The 20,737-nt window shown below is 37.1% G+C and overlaps 1 protein-coding gene across 8 annotated transcripts in view; it reads right to left on the bottom strand.

Moving 5' to 3' along the window:
* Window positions 1-6,044: 6,044 nt before the first annotated feature.
* The window catches only part of USP10 (ubiquitin specific peptidase 10), a 90,227-nt gene continuing 75,534 nt past the window's right edge, over window positions 6,045-20,737 (bottom strand). For all 8 annotated transcript variants that reach the window (XM_043982209.1, XM_043982211.1, XM_043982214.1 and 5 more), the window contains 6 exons: window positions 20,454-20,553; window positions 19,462-19,636; window positions 14,695-14,860; window positions 10,823-10,967; window positions 8,982-9,047; window positions 6,045-7,105 (listed from right to left, as the gene is read on the bottom strand). In XM_043982209.1, the coding sequence (XP_043838144.1) occupies window positions 6,918-7,105; window positions 8,982-9,047; window positions 10,823-10,967; window positions 14,695-14,860; window positions 19,462-19,636; window positions 20,454-20,553 (840 nt within the window). In that variant the 3' untranslated portion in view covers window positions 6,045-6,917. The remainder of the gene's footprint in view (window positions 7,106-8,981; window positions 9,048-10,822; window positions 10,968-14,694; window positions 14,861-19,461; window positions 19,637-20,453; window positions 20,554-20,737) is intronic.

Raw genomic sequence — 20,737 nt, 5'->3', positions numbered from 1 at the left:
TTCTTTAAGGGGTAGGTGTTTTGTAATTGAACCCACGATGAGACTGTGGAGTTTGGCAAAAATGAATTCCAAATATTTTAATCATTAGGGAGTTATTTTGAGTGGAACCTTCCTTTTTATTATTGCCTCTTGGATTTTATTATGTAGAAATACTGTTGATTTTTGCAGTTTTATTTGGTAGTCTGCAACTTTGCCAAAAATACTGTCTCAGTTTATTTCTCCACCAATTTCCTAGGATTTTCTAACTAAACCATCTTGAATGCCTTTAGTGAATATGATTGTTTTGCCTTTTCTTTGCTTATCTTTATGGCTTTCTCAGATTTATTGTCATTGCTAACATTTCTAGAACTCTTATCACATAGAGAGGTGAGAAGGAACATTGTTACTTTATCCCTGTAATTATTGAGAAAGCTGATGGATTACACCAATATGTTGATAGCTTCATTATTCAATATACAATCATGTCGACTGAAGTACTCAGTAGTTCCTAAGGATATTATTAACAAGAGTCATCTAAAAGGTGGCATATAATAAAATTAAGCATAGAAAACAAGACAATTTTTTGGCAACATCTTTAAAATTTCCTTGTTCTTAATTCTGATTAAAGAAAGCAAAGAACTACAAAGGGAAATGCCAAATGGCAAAATTTTATAAGGAACCCAAGGGATTAATCCTAGCCCAATGGTGTCAAACTCATTTTCCAAGCAAGCTCCAAATTCCCCCATTAACCAGATTAAAATGAAATTGGGAAATGTTTAACAAAATTTTTTTTTAATGTTTTTTGTGGTTTTCTAGGTCAATATGGTGCTGCATGGATGCCTTTCTTTTTCAGTTTGACAAGTCCATCCTTCCCTGAATTAAACCCCAGGTCTGATATTTACTAGTTGGGCAAGTCATATAATAGAATAAGAAGTGGAAAAAGTCATGTAACTCAGCCCCCTCATGTTGCAGACAAGAATATGGAGGCCTAGAAATGGTTAAGTGACTTGACAGGTTCATAGATATAAAGCTGGAAAGGGCCTCAGAGGTCATGTGATCCAACTTCATTTTACACTTGATGAAACTAAAGCCCAAGGAAGGTAAATGATTTGCCCAAGGTCACAAAGGTACTAAGTGGCAGATGCAGATTTTTAAATTCAGATTGTCTCCAAATCCAGCATTGTATGCTGCCCCATCACTAGTTTTGTAATCTTTCATCATTTGTCGAAAGGGGATAACATTATTTGAACAACTTACCTCACTGGGTCAGTGTGAGTAAAGTACTTTATAAAGGTTATATGAATATAAGTACCACCTCATAAATCAAACAGCCCAGAAGCCAAGATAGTTTAAATTGCCTTTAATGTAAATACAATGACTTAAAATATAACTTGGGAGTTGATTGCATGGACATTTTGAGCTGTAAAAGACCATTGTGACAAAATATCATATTTAGCAAATAAGCACTTGGCTAGTTCTCCTGAACCATGATCACAGCATACAAAAGGAGAAATTGATTAAAACAGGAATATAACAACCTTAGACCTTAAACGCAAAGCAAAACGTGAATTCAAAATTCATATTCCATACAAAATTAAGTACTTACCACTGTTTTAAATAAATTCATCTTATTAGGATACGTATAGACACACATTTCATAGACAGAAGGGTAGGTAGAGGTTTCATTAATTTACAGGATATTCATTAAAAGAAACAGTGCAGTGATGGTGACAATTTTTTTCTACAAAACAATCTATTTCCATATAAATGGCCAGTCCAAAAGATAGCCACATTTTGTTTTTAAATCTCTGGAAAGGAAATGCTTATAGCCCTATGCTATAAATAATATATAGTGTGGTTAATTTTCTATGATTAGTTTTAATAAAATTAATTTGTTTTAAATGTCACAAAATAAATTACAAAATAGTTGATTATTAAACACCCTACCGTGCTAAGGATGAATTTTAAAAAATGAAAATACTAAAGCAATGTCAGTCATTCACATCCATTATCTTATCAGTGCTTTTCAATGATGAGCAAATAGTCAGTTGAAATGTCACCTGTTCTCAACATAATGATTTCAACTGACATTTCTATCTTCACAGAGAACTCAGCACATGAGAATGCATCAAAGGAAGGGGTATAGTCATCTACTGTACAAAGGAGGAAATTGGGGACCACAGAAGTGACTTGCCCATGGTCACAGGTAGAATTAATAACAACGCTGGGATTTGAACCTGGGTCTATGGACTCCATATCCTGTACCCTCTTTCCATTATGTTAACACTACTCATGGCAATGAATACTATAAAGAGCACTGGACTGGAAATCAAGAGACCCAGATGATCTGCTAGTAACCATGTAAGCCTTGGGACTTTTACCTTTAGACCCCCACTTTTTCATCTGTAAATGGGGATAAAGATTGTATTATTAATTCCCAGTGTTGTGTGAGAAATAGCACTAAATAACAGTAATCATTACTTCTCATCTCTGGGCCTCAATTTCATTAGTAAATAAAATGATGCATTTGGATTAGATGGTCTCTAAATACCTTCTGCTGTGGCAAATTATCTGTTTCTCCTCTTATCTTCAAAGATAAATTGTTGCATTTTCCAGCCCACTACTGATGTTATTTATTTTCTGACAATTATATACTTACTCCCTACCCCCATCCCTACCAGGAAATATTAAATAATTATCTAGTTGATAACAAATGTACCAAAAACAGGCATAATTTACTAATTTACTGATAGGGATGGAAGTAAACTACACGTGCTTCAAAATACATTCTTTTATTCAGTCAATTTGATACAGAAAAACCAAATGGGCAAACCCATTTGTAGCCAACAACAGGTAAGTGAAACCAAACTACCAGTTGACTGAATTTTTCTCTTCTCAACTGGATGAGCTGACATCAGGTAGAGAGAGCCTATAGAAGTTACTTACTTCGGTTTCATTGCAGCTTTAACGATATCAAGTTTCCTTCAGCTATTACAACAATGAGTAATTAGACTGATCCGAAACAGTTTAAATTAACTATAAGATATTTTACTATTGAACACCCTACCACCTTACTAGGCACACAGGTTTTTTCTTAAACCAATGAAAATACAAATCTGTATCATTTATATTACGAGTATTCGTGTATTGTCATAATATAGTCAGCAACTGATACAGAACAAAAGACACAGTGTCCCTGCCTCTGTGGAAACAACAACAAAACATTGGATTCCATTAAACATGATAAATTGGGAGAAAAGAGCCCCCCCCCACCCCCTGCGCACAAGGGTGGAGGTTAACCTTTTTTTCCCTTCCTTTTTAAAAATAAAACTTTTAAGCCTAGCTTTCCTGGACAATAAATAAGATGTATCTTGACTGCCTTGTGAGCTGATAATCATTTCAACTTAGTTATCTCATATTTTTTCACTCCAGGGCAGAATTATATTGCAAAATATACAAAATGCACTAAAATGCCTTCTTTTCAGTAGTTTAAATATTAAAGAAAAACAACCCTGTCACATACATGTTCAGATACCTTTGCATTCATATTGGAAGTCACGACAAGATTACAGTGTAATTTACTACTGTGGGAATGCCACCTCACATTTTGACTGCAAAACAAGGAAATGACCAATATGAAGAGGTCTACACTAGGTTAATAATTCACTTCTGGGATCCTGGAAGTCTTTTGTTTGGATTTGCTTGCAACAAGGCTGAAATGCTGTCAAGTACTGGAATGTATAAACCAGTGGTTCTTAAACCTTTTGGTTTCAGGACCTCTTGACAAATTTAAAAACTGAAGACCCCAAAGACCTTTTCCTTCTTCGGGTTCCATCAATGTTAAGCATATTGTAAATGACAGTACCTTAGTATTAGTAAGAATAGTCTTAACGCTGAAGATCCCCTGAAAGGGTCTCATGGACCCCAGGTTCCTCCAGACCACACTTTCAGGACCTCTGGTATAAATTATAACAATCCATTAGACTATCAATTCTCAATCATGTTAGCCAACTATCCACTTTGGCATTCAGCTGTGACCAATTCTTAACTCCAACCTCCTCATTTAAGACATTTCTAAGCTGTGTTGGCTTGTTAGCAATTGCTATACACAAAGAGAATAAAAACTCATTTCACTATCAGGATGACCAGAAAAGCATATTCAATTCTAAATTACATGTAATGCATTCCAAAGTTAAGTAGTTTAAGATAATCAACCATTTTGCTGTCTCTATTAGTTGAATGATCAAGAACTGACTTTTTAAAATCCTGAATCAGCATTTCAAACAAAAAATAGATAACCTAAGGGATAGATATTAATACAATCCAGATCACTGGCAGGAAGGAAATAATTAATTTTGAAACTGCTATTAAACACCAGCCTTATTTCTCTTCTAGGGAGAACCCTCCTATGCAGGAAAGTAGGAGAGAAAAGAATCTATTGATTACTAATTGGCTAACCTAATGCCTAGATGTATCCAGTGAAGGCAATAACTCTAAATACATTAAATAGAATTTGGTCAGAACACTTAAATTGTTTTTTTGTTTACTACCCTCAAATTTCTAACATTCTCCCATAATTTTTTTATCATAGGAAGTGATGTTTAAGGTTTTAAAACTAAAATAGGGAAAAAATTTTTGCATTTAAATGTATTTTAATAAGGCCTCATCCTAGATCTGTTTCTGACAGATCATGCACCTATGTGTGCACACACGCATTTACACATGCAGAGTGCATAAGTAATGGTTGATATGATTCACTAACAATTACTCAATAGCTAGCTGAAGTTTAGGAATTCTGGGAAGATGTGGTATGAGTGGAAGCTCAGAAGAGACAAAGATAAAGAAAACCAGAGAAACAGCTATACTGCTGAGGTTAAGGGACAAAAACTACCCTCAGATTACACAGGATGAAATGCACTCTATACTACCATATCCATGAGAAACAGACTTAACCCATGTTATAATCAAATTTGTGGTTTAATGAGGTAAATCAAAATTTGACTTTTCAAGATCTTTGGCAAAGCTATTGCTGGTGTGGCTTTCCTTACAAGTAATTTGACTTCTAAGCATCATGTAACTCTTAAGTTTTAAGGAACTGAATGTGGCATAATTCAGGAAAGAAAATCACAGTTGGCTACAGGTGCCAAGTTGGAATTGCAGTTGCCTGCATATTTGTATCTCTAGGCCAGCGGTGTCAAACTCAACTACAAGTGGAGGCCACTGATCTGCACAAAAGGATCCCTATGGGCCACATAGTGACTTAGTTTTAAAATGTAATGTTATCTATTTGCCAAATTACATTTTAATCTTGTTTGGGGCCCACACTTGGTAATGTTTTCAGGTCCCTCGTTTGACCCTCTGCTCTAGGATGTCACCAGACTATAATCAGAAACCACAGAGGACTTAAACCACCTAGGCCCTTAAAAACAATTCAGGACTATGGTCCAACCAATGACTGAAGTCTACACTGGTATGGAGAGCCCCAGATGCTGGTGGCTAATGGGGGCAGAGGTGTTCAGCCGTGGCTGGTGATGTTGTTATTAAGTTCACCTTTCTCTTTATTCCTTTGCTTCTTTCATTCCCTAACTACTGCTTGATGGTGACAACTCAGGGTTTCATCCCATCTATGGCACTCCGGGACTTCTACAAGGTTACGTAACACTGTCGGGTTAAAAAATGTAGATTTTTATAATTGCTTTATGAACACTCTCTTGTGCCTTCACTTATCCAAATCACCATAACTCTAGTGAAAAGTACTGCTTGAGTTATAGTCAGGCTTTCATAAACGAGAAACAGGACCTAACATTTAATAAATGTGTGATCTTGGGAAAGTCACTTAATCTCTTTGTCTCCATTTTTCTATCTGTAAAATGGGATGAGTACTTGCCCCACCTACTTTATAAAGTATTATGGGGAAAATACTTCCTAAACTTCAAAGCATTAAAGAAGTGAGTTACTATTATTAGATTAAATCAGTGTTCATTTTAACACCAAGATACACAATTCTTAAAACGAAGCCCCTAACATTGAGGTAAGGCGCTTATATTCAAAGAAACACGAACCTCTTTAAACCAACTTGGTGATTTTTATTGATGGGCGACAACTTTATGTTCCTAGATATCACTAAACTGTGTACAATTAGAAACTCAACATTAGAGAAGAGCAGACAGCAAAATTAAACAAAGCAAACAAAGAAATACCAACCTTCATTATTTTGCTCATTTTAAAATCTTGTGTACACAGAAGCATAAATGCAGTTTGAAATCTTTAATAGCAATAAAGTTACAATCACCCATCTATTAGCCTAACATCTTAACTCCAAATATTTGATCTGCAATGTATACTTCAGCAGTTTCCCATCGCATAATTATTAAAATTGTTTTCCTATTTAGAACCAGCAACTTAGCTTTTTGTTCTTTCTGTACATTTTCTTTTAAAGTAGGGAACTCTTTCTCCTCTAAGAACTGGCTCATATTTTTATCCTTTATCAAAAACTAAAGAGGGTAGGGAGGAGAAGGTGTTGCATTTTAAAAAGGTTTTCACTTTTATAAGGAAAGATAAAATTCATTCTCACAGAAATTCACAAGTGTTGCTGGTGCAGGATTTCTTCTACTAGGCAATTAAATTGGGAATCAGATGCAAATCCCCCCTTTATCATCACAGGAATCAGCATTATTCAGAAATAAAGGGACTTTTGTATTTTTTAAATCAAGCAATAGTCTTTCAACCAAATGATTTTGATTTGGAAGTTAAAAATCAACAAACTATGCTGTGCACAAACTCCAAGGGAGTTACTTTCTTTTCCATTCTATCCCACAGTTGCAAAGGAGAAATAAAGTTTCACTCAATAGAGCCATTAGAGAGAGGAAAAAAAGTTAGTAAGAGGTGGTATTCTAAGAAAGCGGGTATCTTGCACACACAGCACAGAGAGAGAAGTTTTAGAGCAGGTCAACTCGGCGATAGTACAGGAGGTAGGCTGTGCGTTCAGCAGAAGGCTTCACCACCTGGTACTGGTTTATCACTTTGACTGCCTGGTCATCAATACGTAACCAGCCATTCAGACCAATTTGGAAGACATCTGTAGTATAATGACCACCAGTTGCACTGTTTCCATGATGATAGACCACTGTAAAAAAGAGAAAGACTGATTATTAGCTATAGTATTTCTGATTTCAAATAAGTATGAAACAAGCTTCTCAATTTCTAAACCCTTTGCAATGTGCAAGAGAATAGACAAAAATTTCTGCACTAGGATTTACTGACTCAAAACCAAGAAACCTTCATTAATGAACTATATCTACTATTTATTTTAATACTTCTTTACAATTTGAGAGGAAATTCTCTTCCCCTGTCCTCAAAATTAAAAAAAAAACCATAAAATAGTATCTAGTTTACAGTGGGAAGAATGCTGGATCGGGGATTTTGAAGAGCAGAGGTCAAATCCCAGCCTTCTCAGGTGGAGATAAAACCTCTCAAGAGGTTTGCTCATTTGGACAATGAGAGGATCGTCTAACAGTTCTTCTGGCTCTAAATCTATAAGAGCCTATGAGTCTTTCTTAATCACAGTATTTAATTAAGTAGAAATTTTATCCTCAAACATGAAACCTCAGGGAAAAACAATGACACAAAACGTTAGGCTGTGACACAACAGGGATTGAGAAAAGGACACACAACTCTGGCTATTTAGCTGAGATGTTATTTTAGTAATACAAATCTTCACCATAATCGGATTACATCTGTAACTGTGACTGATTACTTACAAATAAAGCCTGGGACAAGAAGCTCAAACAGTAAAAAGTACAGTGTATAGCTGGCTATGATCATGGATTTATTCACGGTACAAACACTCTCTCTCTATGTCACACACACACACATACGGCAACATGTTTAAAAGTCAAGCTGGCCTAGAGAAAATCGAGTACCACTCACTCCTCTGTGTTATAAAAACATTCAAATTCAGATTTATCTTTATTTAAAAATACACACAGGGGACAGCTGGTAGCAAAGTGGATAAAGCACCGACCCTGGATTCAGGAGTTCCTGAGTTCAAATCCAGCCTCAGACACTTACTAGCTGTGCAAGTCACTTAACCCCCATTGCCCCACCAAAAAACAAACAACAACAACAACAACAAAAACCAAACCAAACCAAACCAAAATAAAACAAATACACACACATGCAGAGTCAGTCTGGGAACTTTGGTGTTTTTTAGTGGTGTGTTTTTGTCTTAACCTGACCATATATGCTGATATAAGGTATGACAATGGGAACTGCGGCTTAAGGATAGGGTGGGGTAAGTTTTGCTCTAAACAAAAATCTCTCACTCACTTCCCATGCCATGCTGTCTGCTTTCTAACCATCATGCTCATGCCTTCCCCATGGAGCCTTGATTCTACTTTGGTCCCCCAGCTCTGAGAGATGGGCTCTTCCTTTCTTTTGCAGGACCCAAGACTCCACATTACTTCCTGGATTCACCATGCCCCATGATGGATGGATGTGTGCGTGTGTGTGTGTGTGTGTGTGTGTGTGTGTGTGTGTGTGTGTGTGACGAGAGAGACAGAGACAGAGACAGAGACAGAGACAGAGACAGAGCTCACCCCTTGCTTTCTAGCATCTATGCCTTATCTTCCTTCACTAGAATGTAAGCTCCCCGAGGGTAGGGGATATTTTACTTGCTGGTATTTGTATCCCCAGTTTTTTAACACTGAGTTTGACACAGAGTAAGAGCTTCATATCATATATCAATCCATTCTACAGTTAAGCATTTGCACCTTGTAAAGTCCTCTCTACAGATATCCATTGCCCCACAAAAAATCCGCAATGGCCAAAAAAAATTTAAATTATGAAACAGGTCTTATTTTGGAACTGGTTCAGGGCTAAGAATCCATTACCAAACTATATAAACCTAGGTTTCCAAGTAAGTTATAACTGATTTAGGGATTCCTTAACAAAATAATTATACATGCTATATATAACTGAATACGTTACACAAATGTACATACCTGCAAAAAGTCGATAGTTTCTGTGGCCTTTAAAATTTTTATTTTTTACACCTGGAGAAAGTAGTTCTGAAAAACAAAATGCCAACAGTTCTAAGGTACTGGAAGACTTCTAAACATTGAACACAACACAAGATTTCAATATAAGAAACACCAGGAACCACCCAAAAAACTGCAAAATAGTTCAAGTGGCTTCACAATTGAGCCGTGCCATGCCTAGTATGGTAATATTGGAATTTTAAAAACTGTTTAAAAGGGGCACCAGTTAACTGAAAGTCCACGCTAGAAAAAACCTGCCTCCTCAAGAACAGCTGCTCTAACTGTCAAACAAAGGAAAAGTAACTTCAGAAATTGTCCTTGTGTGCTTTAAACCAGAAGTCATAAAGCAAGTCTGCTATCAGAGTCCTCTGGGCCCCCGGTAAAAGTAGTCTTAAATCTAAAACATCAACTAGGTTTATTGAGAATCAGAGTTAGTTTATTTGCTGGGTACCATGTAAGAAATAACAGGCTGAAACTTTCCGCTACCTACTTCTGTAATTGTGTTCTGAGGGAGATACTTAACAGTTTAGATCATGTTTAAGTTTGTCCACTAGTTAAATGACCCCCCCAAAGCAAACTTCACATGTATATTTGTCTGCTTTTTCAACTGACCCAATGTAGCCACAATCACCTTTACGTTGGTATAAGCCTACTCGAAATTTTCTTCTGGGAAATGCAAATATTGTAGATTGTGTGATTCCTCATACTTTCTTCCAGTCAAACTCTTGGGGAAAGACTTTGTTTTTCTATTTAAATGTATATTTCTTAACTAATAAGACCAGCAGGACAATTCTGTAATTCTGTATTTTCTTAGATATCTTTTAAAATGCATGGTACCAAACTGATGATTACTTTGGTCAATGGATTAAAAAGTTCTACATTCATCACTGTAGCTATAGTCCCACGAAAGAGCCCCAAGGACAGATGCCACTGAGTAGCTGGCTCGAATTCACTTAGCCAGAGCACACCATTCCTCAGTCTTGACACTTTACTTAAAGCTGTAGTTAGTGTGTTTCAAACCACATGTGCTTTTACTGGTGTAGATACTTTCCCCTTTGCTGACACAGACTGAAACCCCTTTACACCTTAACAGTCTGGCTTTGTGAACAAGTCTGACTAACTTCAGTGATGAGACTCTCAACTTGGAGAGTCTGGTTCTCTGAGATGGCACACCCAAACTGGAAGCCTTTCCAGCTTGGTAGGGGCAAGCAGAGCTTCAACCACTGGCACAGCTTTCAAAAACCCAGGGCTAACCTAATCACAAGGCATCAGAATAGAACTTCAGTGGATGGGACTTCGATGTAGAATAATCAGTAGTTTTCCTAAAGTTGAAAATTACTAAAGTCTATGTTTAATGGCCACAATAAAAGCACATTTACAACTTTTCTAGTATCAACTTAACTTCCACCAGAAGAAAATCAGAAAAATAAGAGTAACATGCTCTTCTGATAAATTTTTCAGTATTTTAACTGAGAAAATACAGGATTACAGTAAAAACTGATACAACATAATGATGGACAATAGCTAGACATTTCCCTAATCTAATTCTGCACTTTTTCAAAGTCAAGAAAAAAAAATGCAGACTATGGTTAAGTAACTTAAAAAACTTTCCTCTTTGATAAAACTCAAGACATACCTACCAATCTTCCTCTAGATAATAACATTAATATTCAATCAGAAATGTTCATGGAAAAATCAAAGAAGATTTTTTAAAAATACAATTTTTTCCAGTGTTAACATGAAAGGTGTGACAACCAAGGTCTTAAATCACTATCTCTTTAAAATATAAGAAAACTGAATGTTACCTCTGCTAATTTCCAAGTCCACAGGATACTCAATATTCTTAATAAGTTTCTGACATCCACCGGTCTTCTCATACACAAACCGTTTGAGGTGCAGAACAAGAACAGGAGGGAGTTTTTCCAGGGTCACTCTCCGACTAATCTCGACCTAAGACAGAGGGCACATGAATGAGTCCTGCCTTTCTGAAAGCAAAAGCCATCCCGTGAGCTAACTGATCCCTCATCTCCTACAACCATCGTCCCCTTTGAAACGAGGTGGGAAACAATCCCTCTGTGTACTTGGGGAGACTGGGGCAATAGTGACTTTGAGAGCACAGGAAACCAAAAGAAATTAGAGAAAAAGCAACTGACCGATTCACTCTGCCACTTCAATGCTCCCATGGCCTGGCCTCTCACCTGACCCCACAGACCTTGTGGCACACGGGACAGTCTTCTAGCATTACAATGGCTACCAAGCTGGAGGTAGACAGAGCAAAGCAGGTCCTCCAATGACACCCATTTGCTGTCACCAGTTGTACACTCTGGGCTTTTCTGAAAGTCCAAAAGCACTAATGATTTGGACCCTGACTTATGGTAGAGGTGAAAGAGCAAAAGTCACATATCTGTGTGACTTTCTTGTTCCCTCTTTCTTTCACTCTCTCTCGATTGGGCCTGTGACTTCTTCGGTCTAGAGAGCTTCCAGAAGGCTCCTGTCATCTGTTCTGAAGCTCTGCTGGGGACTCAGGGCATTACAGTGACTTGCCTGGGGTCTCATGTCATGGACAGGGCTTGACCTGTCTTCTGCCCACTATACCATGTTACTCTTCATAAACAAATACTGTTGTTAATATTAACAGAAGGGGGAAGGGGGAAGAAACAGGACAGTGCCCTGTGAGGAAGGAAGCTGGGTTGAGTCACAGCTCTGCCACCAACTGCATGTGGTCACTTGGAGAGTCACTTCTCCAGCTTCAGGTTTTTCTCTGTAAAATGAAAGTTGGACTGAATGATCTCTGAGACTCCATCAGGCCCAGACCATCGAAGTCTTAAATCTAACAGTGACTGCCACTTTTATACTTGGCTGAGTTTCTATCACATTTCTTTTTAAGATACACCTTTTAGGGGCAGCTAGATGGCACAGTGGATAAAGCACTGGCCCTGGATTCAGGAGGACCTGAGTTCAAATCTGGCCTCAGACACTTGACACTTACTAGCTGTGTGACCCTGGGCAAGTCACTTAACCCCAATTGCCTCACCAAAAAAAAAAAAAAAGAACAAAGATACACCTTTTATATTCCACTAATGTTTCTATAGGCCTACCAATCCAACATTTAATTTTTTCACATTTCAAATAATTTTACTTTCTCATATTGGGGGGGGGGGGGCGGCAATGGGGGTTAAGTGACTTGCCCAGGGTCACACAGCTAGTAACTGTCAAGTGTCTGAGGCCAGATTTGAACCCTGGTCCTCCTGAATCCAGGGCCAGTGCTTTATCCACTGCGCCACCTAGCCGCCCCCTCTCATATTTTATTTTGACCAAGTCTTTACTAAAAATTTTAGATGCGTGGCAAGTGCTTGCAAAGATATGCTGACCACTGAAAAATATTAATGAATTTATTTTGATAGTAAAAAAACAGAACTAAATAACTAACTACCTTGTCTGCTACACCCTCTGAAAAACTGGCGTTATAATATTTAGACGTCTATTTCACTTCTCAGAAGCACGTCGCTTTTTACCAAAATATTTCTGTATCCTGTAACTCAAATTACTTTACACTGAACTGTTTTTCTTATTTTCTTATTGAGGTTCTCATGTTTTGACTTTCATGCATTGCAGAGGGCAGCCAGGTGTGCAGTGAATAGAGTGTCAAAACACTCATCTTCCTGAATTCAAATCTGGCCTCAAACACTGTATGACCCTGGGCAAGTCACTTAACCTTTTTTGCCCCAGTTTCCTCATCTGTAAAATGAGCTGGAATGGCAAACCACTCCAGTGTCTTTGCCAAGAAAACCCCAATTAGTGTTACAGAGAGCTGGACACCACCGAAAAATGATTCAACAACAATATGAATTTCAAATTATAGTGAACAATCTGTAGCTAAAGTGAAAATAGTCATTTCAGATACAGTATCAATTATACTTTATCCCTACAATGGGTCCCAGATTCTTATATTTATGAAATACTCATTTTAGAGTGTAAAGGTATACTATCTGTTCAGTTCTCAGCTAGACTGAGTGTAGCTAGTACCAGATTAAAATGTAAATGGAAGGGCAGCTAGGTGGCACAGTGGATAGAGCACCTGGCCCTGGAGTCAGGTGGACCTGAGTTCAAATCCAGCCTCAGACACTACCCTGGGCAAGTCACTTAACCCCAATTGTCTCACCAAAAAAGTAAATAGAAAATTTTTAACAAAAAAAAAAAATACAACACATCATTGATAATGCTAATCTGTGCTTTTCTAAGTAATATGTGACCTGCAGGGATCCATTTCCATTTGATTCTACTATAGAAACTAATGACAAAAAGATGAAAAACAATATCATAAAGGACCTTACAGTCTACTAATGGACAATGTGACATGGCAAAAAATAGTATGGTAATAACCAAGCAATATAGCAAAGAACCAAAGTGCTATCTGGAAAAACTGAGGAGGGACAAAAACTTGAATGTCAGGCTATGGAATTTGTAATTTTATCTTGCAAGTACTAAATAAGGAGCTATTTAAAACAATTATTGAGTAATCAATTAACTGTATGTGCCACATCACTTAGAAACCACTATAAAAAGTAGCAGCATCTCATTTTTGTTCAGCAGACAGATTAAACTGTAAACCTCTTCCATCCCCCCTCCCCTCTCCTCTTTTCTCTCTAAACTATGGTTACAACTTTAAATTTTATCACCCTCAGAAGCTTAAGTACAAAGTCCAACCAAACAATTTATACTGTTTATTCCAAATTAGCTATGTGCCAGCTAGAATGAATCACCAGATTCACAGAACTTCTTATCTGAAGGACTCCTTGAGCTCAATCCTCTCCATTTACAAAAGAGCAGATTCTCCCTATTATCTCTAGGATAAAGTGTTAGCTCTTCTGTTTGGTTGTTTAAGTCTCCCCCAATCTTGCTTCAGTGTTTTTCTAGCTTTGCTCCTTGTGTTCTCTGGTTTAGCCAGGCTGGTCTTGTCTGTTGCTCCCACATTGATGGCACCGATGATCTCCATTCTCCAAGCCAGGAATGATCTCCCCTCCTTCTCCTTACCTGTGATCTTAGAATCCCTCTACTCCTTCAAGATGCAGCTCAAGCTGTACCTTCTTTCTGCCTGAAGCCATAACTGATCCCTCCCAATTCTAACGCCCTCAGTAAGCACTATATTTGTTCTGTATATCCTTAATCAGTATACACTTATATATTTTTATCTCTTATAGAATGTAAACTTTTTTTTAGTAGGAATCAACATCTTTTGTATCTGTACCTCTAGGACCCACCATAGTGCCTAGCACATAGTAGCAGCTTAATAAATGCTTGTTGAATGGCTCACACAAACACCACATAATCATTGAATGCTGGGAGTTAAAAACTGAATACGTGCTTAATTCACATTAAGGAAAATATTAAATGGCATTGTAATGAATCCAAGGAAACATGAATCAGGTTCAATTATATTAGTTTAGCCTAAATTAGTAATATAATGATTAAGTAATTGACAAATTATTCTCTCCCAGAGATCTAATTTTTAAATTTCAATACTGACAGAGCTACTTTGAAAAAAATTCAGTGTAGTAAAGAGAACTATGAATCTGGAGTTGATTCCAGGGATGTTGGTTTAAATTCTTGCAATGCCATCTTTCCCCGGCTAGCCTGGGGCTCTCTCCCTCAAAACCTGTTGTTTCTGTTAAAATACCTCTTGCTTGGTTTTTGTGGTATATCCTTGGACAGACTCTCTTGCCACCAGACTTTCCAATGCATCCTGGACTGTGTGTATCTTCTCAGACTGGATATCCAATTGCAAGGTAAAAAATGGCTGCAAAGTGGCAGATTCCTTTGAACTCTGTTGGTAAACTACAGATCTGAAAGAACAGAAAGACAAAGATTATAGAAAATATAACTTCTGCCACTACCTCCTAAAGCTAATCATTAGGGTTATTTAAATAGATAAAAGCTATCTATTTCAAAAGATCAGATAACAAAGATAATCTGAAATATGGCATATAATGTTCTCCAAAACTGAATGTTATATGACTCCTATAAACACTGTTTTTGGTTTTGTTTTTGGCGGGGCAATGAGGGTTAAGTGACTTGCCCAGGGTCATACAAACACTTTTAATATATACTCCAAGGGGCAGCTAGGTGGCGCAGTGGATAGAGCACCGGCCCTGGAGTCAGGAGTACCTGAGTTCAAATCCGGCCTCAGACACGTAATACTTACTAGCTGTGTGACCCTGGGCAAGTCACTTAACCCCAATTGCCTCACTAAAAAAAAAAAAAAATCTATATATACTCCATCACCAGTTTGTCACTCTTTCTAGTTAAGCTCAACTTTGTCATAATGTTTTAAAAGAAAGTGAATTTCCTGCAGATGTACCCAGGAACTATATGAACACAATTACAAAACACTCTTCTCAAAAAAGAAAAACCAACAAAAAACAGATCTAAACAACTGGAGAACTACTTGTCTGTGAGTAGGCTGAGCCAATATAATAAAAATGACACTTCTATCTAAATTAACTTAATTTATTTAGTGCCATATCAAACTACCAAAGAATCACTTCATAAAGCTTAAAAAAACCCCAAAAATTAAAAAACCCAACAAAATTTATCTGGAAGTACAAAAAGTCAAGAATATCAAAGGAATCAATGAAAAAAGGTGAAGGAAGGCAGCCTAGCAGTACTAGATTTCAAACTGTATTACAAAGTGGTAATCACTTATACTGTATAAGATCAAAACAGAAACATAATTTAGACTTAAAGAATAATGGCATAAACAAATAAGGGGAGAATGGAAAATTTTACCTATCAAATGTATGCCTAAGCAAAGAACTTATAGCCAAACAAGAGATAGAGAGGATCATGGGAAGTAAAATGGATAATTCTGATTACATTAAATTTAAACATTTTTGCACAAACAAAACCAATGCAGCCAAAATTAGAAGGAAAACAGGAAACTGGGGGAAAATTTTACAGCAAGTTTCTCTGACAAAGGCCTCCTTTCTCAACTATATAAGGAACTGAGCCAAATTTATAAAAATAAAAGCCATTCCCCAGTTGATAAATTGTCAAAAGACAAGAACAGGCAATATTCAGAAGAAATGAAAGCTATCAATAGTTACAAGAAAAAAATGCTCTAAATAATTACCGATTAGAGACAATTAAATTAAAAAGCAAATCAAAAGAATTCTGCCATCGGATTGGCTAACAAGACAGAAAAGGGAATTGATAAATGCTGGAGCAAATGTGGAAAATTGGGACATTAATGTACCATTTTTGGAGTTATGAACGAATCCTGCCATTCCACAAAAAAAATTTGGAATTATGTCCAAAGAACCATAAAACTGTACATACCCTTTGACCCAGCACTAACACTTTTAAATCTATATACCAAACAGATCAAAGGAAAAAGGAAATTTATAGCAGCTCTTTTCATAGTGGCAAAGAATTCGAACTGGGAAGAATGCCCATCAACTGGAGAATTGTTAAATAAGTTGTGGTAAATGATTGTGATGGAATACCACTGTGTTATGCAAAATGATGAGAAGAATGGTTTCAGAAATACCTGGGAAGACTTAATATTAATTAATGCAAAATAAAGTGACCAGAACCAGTACAACATTGTACACAGTAACAGCAATATTGTAAGAATGATCTACTGTGAAAGACTTAGCTACTCTGATCAAGACAAAGATCCAAGACAATTCCAAAGGAATCATGATAAAAGATGCTATCCACCTCCACAGAGACAACTGAATTCTTGAGTACAAATTGAAGCGTGTTTTTTTCTCTCGATTTTTCTTGCATTTTTATTTATTTATTTATTGCAACATGGCTAATATAGAAATTTTTTACATGGCTACACATGTATAATGGATATTACTTGCCTTGTCAGTGGGTGGGGGAGAGGCTGGAAGGAGAGAGAGAATTTGGAGTTTAAAACTTTAAAAAGAATGTTAAAAAATTAAGTATTTTTTTAAAAAAAAAAGTGAATTTCACTTCACAAATTGCTTTACCTTTAACCCCACAAGAAAAGTAAAATTTCATTTTGCCATTAAGACTGTGTAGCCAATAAACTCTACTTGGTGTATACTAGTTTTGGTCTTTAAATGCTCACAAATGCTCTATTTTACTTAGAAGCAAAGCATTTTGGTTCATCCCATCCTAAAGCAATCCAACATCTGATAATGTCCCAGATGTCTAGAACTTCTGACACAAGGGGAAAATCCCAACGTGGGTTAAAAAACCTTTCTTATGGATCAAATGCCATTCCCCATACAAAAATTACAGAAAAGATGTTTGAAGAGGTATGTAAAAAAAAAAAATTAACATTCTGGGAGGGTAAACATACTCTTCCAAGTAAAGAAATAGCAATTCTACCATGCTATTTTAATTGGGTTTTTTTTGTTTGTTTGTTTTTTGTTTTTTTTTTTTTGTGGGGCAATGGGGGTTAAGTGACTTGCCCAGGGTCACACAGCTGATAAGTGTTAAGTGTCTGAGGCCAGATTTGAACTCAGGTACTCCTGAATCCAGGGCCAGTGCTTTATTCACTGCGCCACCTAGCTGCCCCAATTGTTTTTTTCCATTATATTTTTCTATTTCTGATGCTTAGGGCAGCAGTGGGGGACAGAAAGGGCATCAGCAGTTGATTTGATTTTAGATACTCTGTATCTCATCTTGCCTTGGAGAAGGAAACATTCTAGTAGTTCATGATGTAATACTGTTTCTGTGGTCTGCTGGGTGACCTACTGTAGGGTGAGTAAACAAACTGAGTATGATTTTATGTACAGGTATCTGTCTATAAAACAAAAATGATGGGGGCAGCTAGATGGCGCAGTGGATAAAGCACCGGCCCTGGATTCAGGAGTACCTGAGTTCAAATCCAGCCTCAGACACTTGACACTTACTAGCTGTGTGACCTTGGGCAAGTCACTTAACCCCCATTGCCCCACAAAATTAAAAAAAAAAAAGATGAAATAAGTTATTTTCTTTGATTTGTTTCCATACTTAAAAGAGCCTTGTTCATTTGAATCTGTCATAGTCAACTCAGTTCTACTGTGTGCAAAAAGGCTTAAGCAATCATTGGTCTCTTGGATGTGGACCACTCAAGTAAGTCGTAAGGACAGCTTTGACTTTGCATTTTCTAATAAGTCTATCAAAATGCACTGGCATTACTGATTATTGTTTTGGTTCCTAGATTAGATCACAGAATTTAGAGCTAGAAAAGGGTTTAGAGATCATGTAGGTCAAACTTTTCTAGATAAAGAAACTGAGGTTCCAAAAATAAAGTGACTTGCCCAAAGTTGCACAAGTAGTAAGGAACAAAACTAGGATTTGAACAGAGATCTTCTCATTACAAATCTACTCCTCTTTCTGAATTGGTGACATCTTTGGGTCTTGTCATAAACTATAAAATGAGAATGTTTAGCTAAACTCTAAAGCCCTTTTCTGTTCTACATCTTATAGAGTACTTACTGAGGTAGAATTTGCATGCTCTAGGGAACCATGTTTAGGCCTAAGCTGTTTAATATTTCTATCAATGGTGAGTACTTTTAATGTTTACAAAGTGCTTTACATATATCATGACACTCCCAATCATCCAAACCTGGGAGATTTCCTCATTTTATAAATGTATAAACTGGGTCTGAGAAAGTGTATTGTGCAGGGTGGCACAGCTAGTGTCTGAGGAGGGGCATGGACCCAGATCTTCCTGACTGCTAAGCCCATGGGTCCACCAGCTTTTCCAGAACACCCCCAAATGACACCAACCTAGCAGAGAGAGCAGAGCAGAGCCTCAGGATTTAAACACACCTATTGAAATTAAAGTGGATAGGGATAAATGCAAAATCTGGGTTCAAAAGAATAAACTTCCCAAACTCAAAGGCGGGTGGGATGGGCATAGTTGCCTGAAATGTGTCTGAACAAGAGCTTGACTTGCTTGACTGGAGGCTTCCCAGGAGCCTACAATGCTACATTGAGGGACAGAGCTTCCACGTTGAAGAGGCAATGTCTGCCCCACTCTTTCTGATTAGGTCACACCCAAAGCATTGTGCTCCATCCCACGTGCCGCATTTTAGGCAGGACACTGGTGAGATGGACAACATTCAGTGGAGAGGGAGCACCCAGGAGGGTAGAAAGCCTTGAGTTGTTCTTGCCACATGATGTGGCAGTTGTAGAAGAGAAATTAGGCTTGTTCAGTTTGGTTCTGTGGGAAGAAATAGGAACAATTGGTAGAAGTTCCAGAGGCAAATGTCTGATACTGTAAGGAAATGTTCCCAAGAATTAGAGCTATGCTGAAGTGGAGCAAGAGGCTATGCAGCTGCAGATGGCAAAGCCACTTAAGGTCCCTTTCAAATCTGCAATTCCGGAGAGCAACAAGAACATTTTGGAGCCAAACAATATTAAGAAGGCAAAGTACTGAAGCAGCTATAGAAATGGTCAATCTTTCTAAAAGGTGACACACCTTATGTGTCCCCCAAAAATGCCAGTAATTGGAGTCTGAATGAAGTCGGCTTGCCGAGTGACTGACGTCTTGTTGCGAGGGCCAACTTGTTCCCACTCATCCTCACTACCTTCTCCTTGTCCCTGTTCATCTTCAGGTATAGACTGTGTTTCAGGTCCATTGGAAACTGAAAATTCTGAAAGGGAAATATAAGATTACATTTTCATCTATAAAAACCGTTAGCAAAAGTTCTAGCTACTTAAAGGCTTCTAATTTAAATGTTTAAAAACTTTAGGGCAGCTAGGTGGTGCAGTGCATAGAGCAGTCAGGAGGCCCTGAGTTCAAATCCGACCTCAGACACTTAACAATTACTACCTGTGTGACCCTAGGCAAGTCACTTAACCCCAAGTGCCTCACCAAAAACTTAAAAAAAAAAAAAACTTTAGTCAATAAATAAACAATTCAGGTAATCAAAATGAAAAAAAATACAGTTGATGTTTCTCCTTGAATTTATTTAAAGTATATACATTATTTTTAAGGCCAAGGTGTGCTAAAAGTCAAAAGGTAATCATTTGGAATTTGTACTTAGTTTGGTGAAAAATCTCAAAAGTCACTTTAAAAATGACTGGTTTAAAAGTCCAAATATTCTTACAAAAGTTTTGAAAAATATTAATGCAAAATGTTGTTCAGGTTTTATTGACACAGGACATTGCCTAATGTTAATACCTTACATATAGCATGTACTTCAAATCTGTCAATAATGATGATAGCATGTTTATGCTTCTTGAATATTTCTTCTCCAGAAATAACATTCCTTTTGTATACTTTGTAAGACAATTTTCTAGTGTAGGTCCATAACTAGGATTATCAGACATTTAATCAGTAAACTACTGGCTTTTTATGGAAGGCAAGAATGGTGGGGAAAACAGCCACTAAACACTTATTTTAAACAATTCTTGGGAACTTTCTCAATATAGTTTTTTTTGGCAAGTAAAGCAACTCAGATAACCTACTTTCATTATTTGGTAAAAGAAGTTTCTTTAAGTTCAACATTTCCTCATGTAGTCCATTTAGAATAAATCCTAAATATTCTTCAGCATCTTCCTGCCGACCCTAAAAAGGAAAAACAAGACTTAGTATTCTCAGAATATTTGCGAGATATGCTGCAAACTCTCCACCTTTTCAGCTTTCCTTTTTGATGCTTCTTTTGGGGAAATAAGGTCATCTGTCTGGATGTTTAGCACTACTTTGGGAACTTAGATCTGCATCTCAACAGGACATGGGGAAAGCACAGAGT

Source organism: Dromiciops gliroides, chromosome 2 (assembly GCF_019393635.1).
Source record: "Dromiciops gliroides isolate mDroGli1 chromosome 2, mDroGli1.pri, whole genome shotgun sequence".
NCBI classification, from domain to species: domain Eukaryota; kingdom Metazoa; phylum Chordata; class Mammalia; order Microbiotheria; family Microbiotheriidae; genus Dromiciops; species Dromiciops gliroides.
Note: the sequence above shows the minus strand (reverse complement) of the source record. Positions and strands in the feature narration are given on the sequence as shown.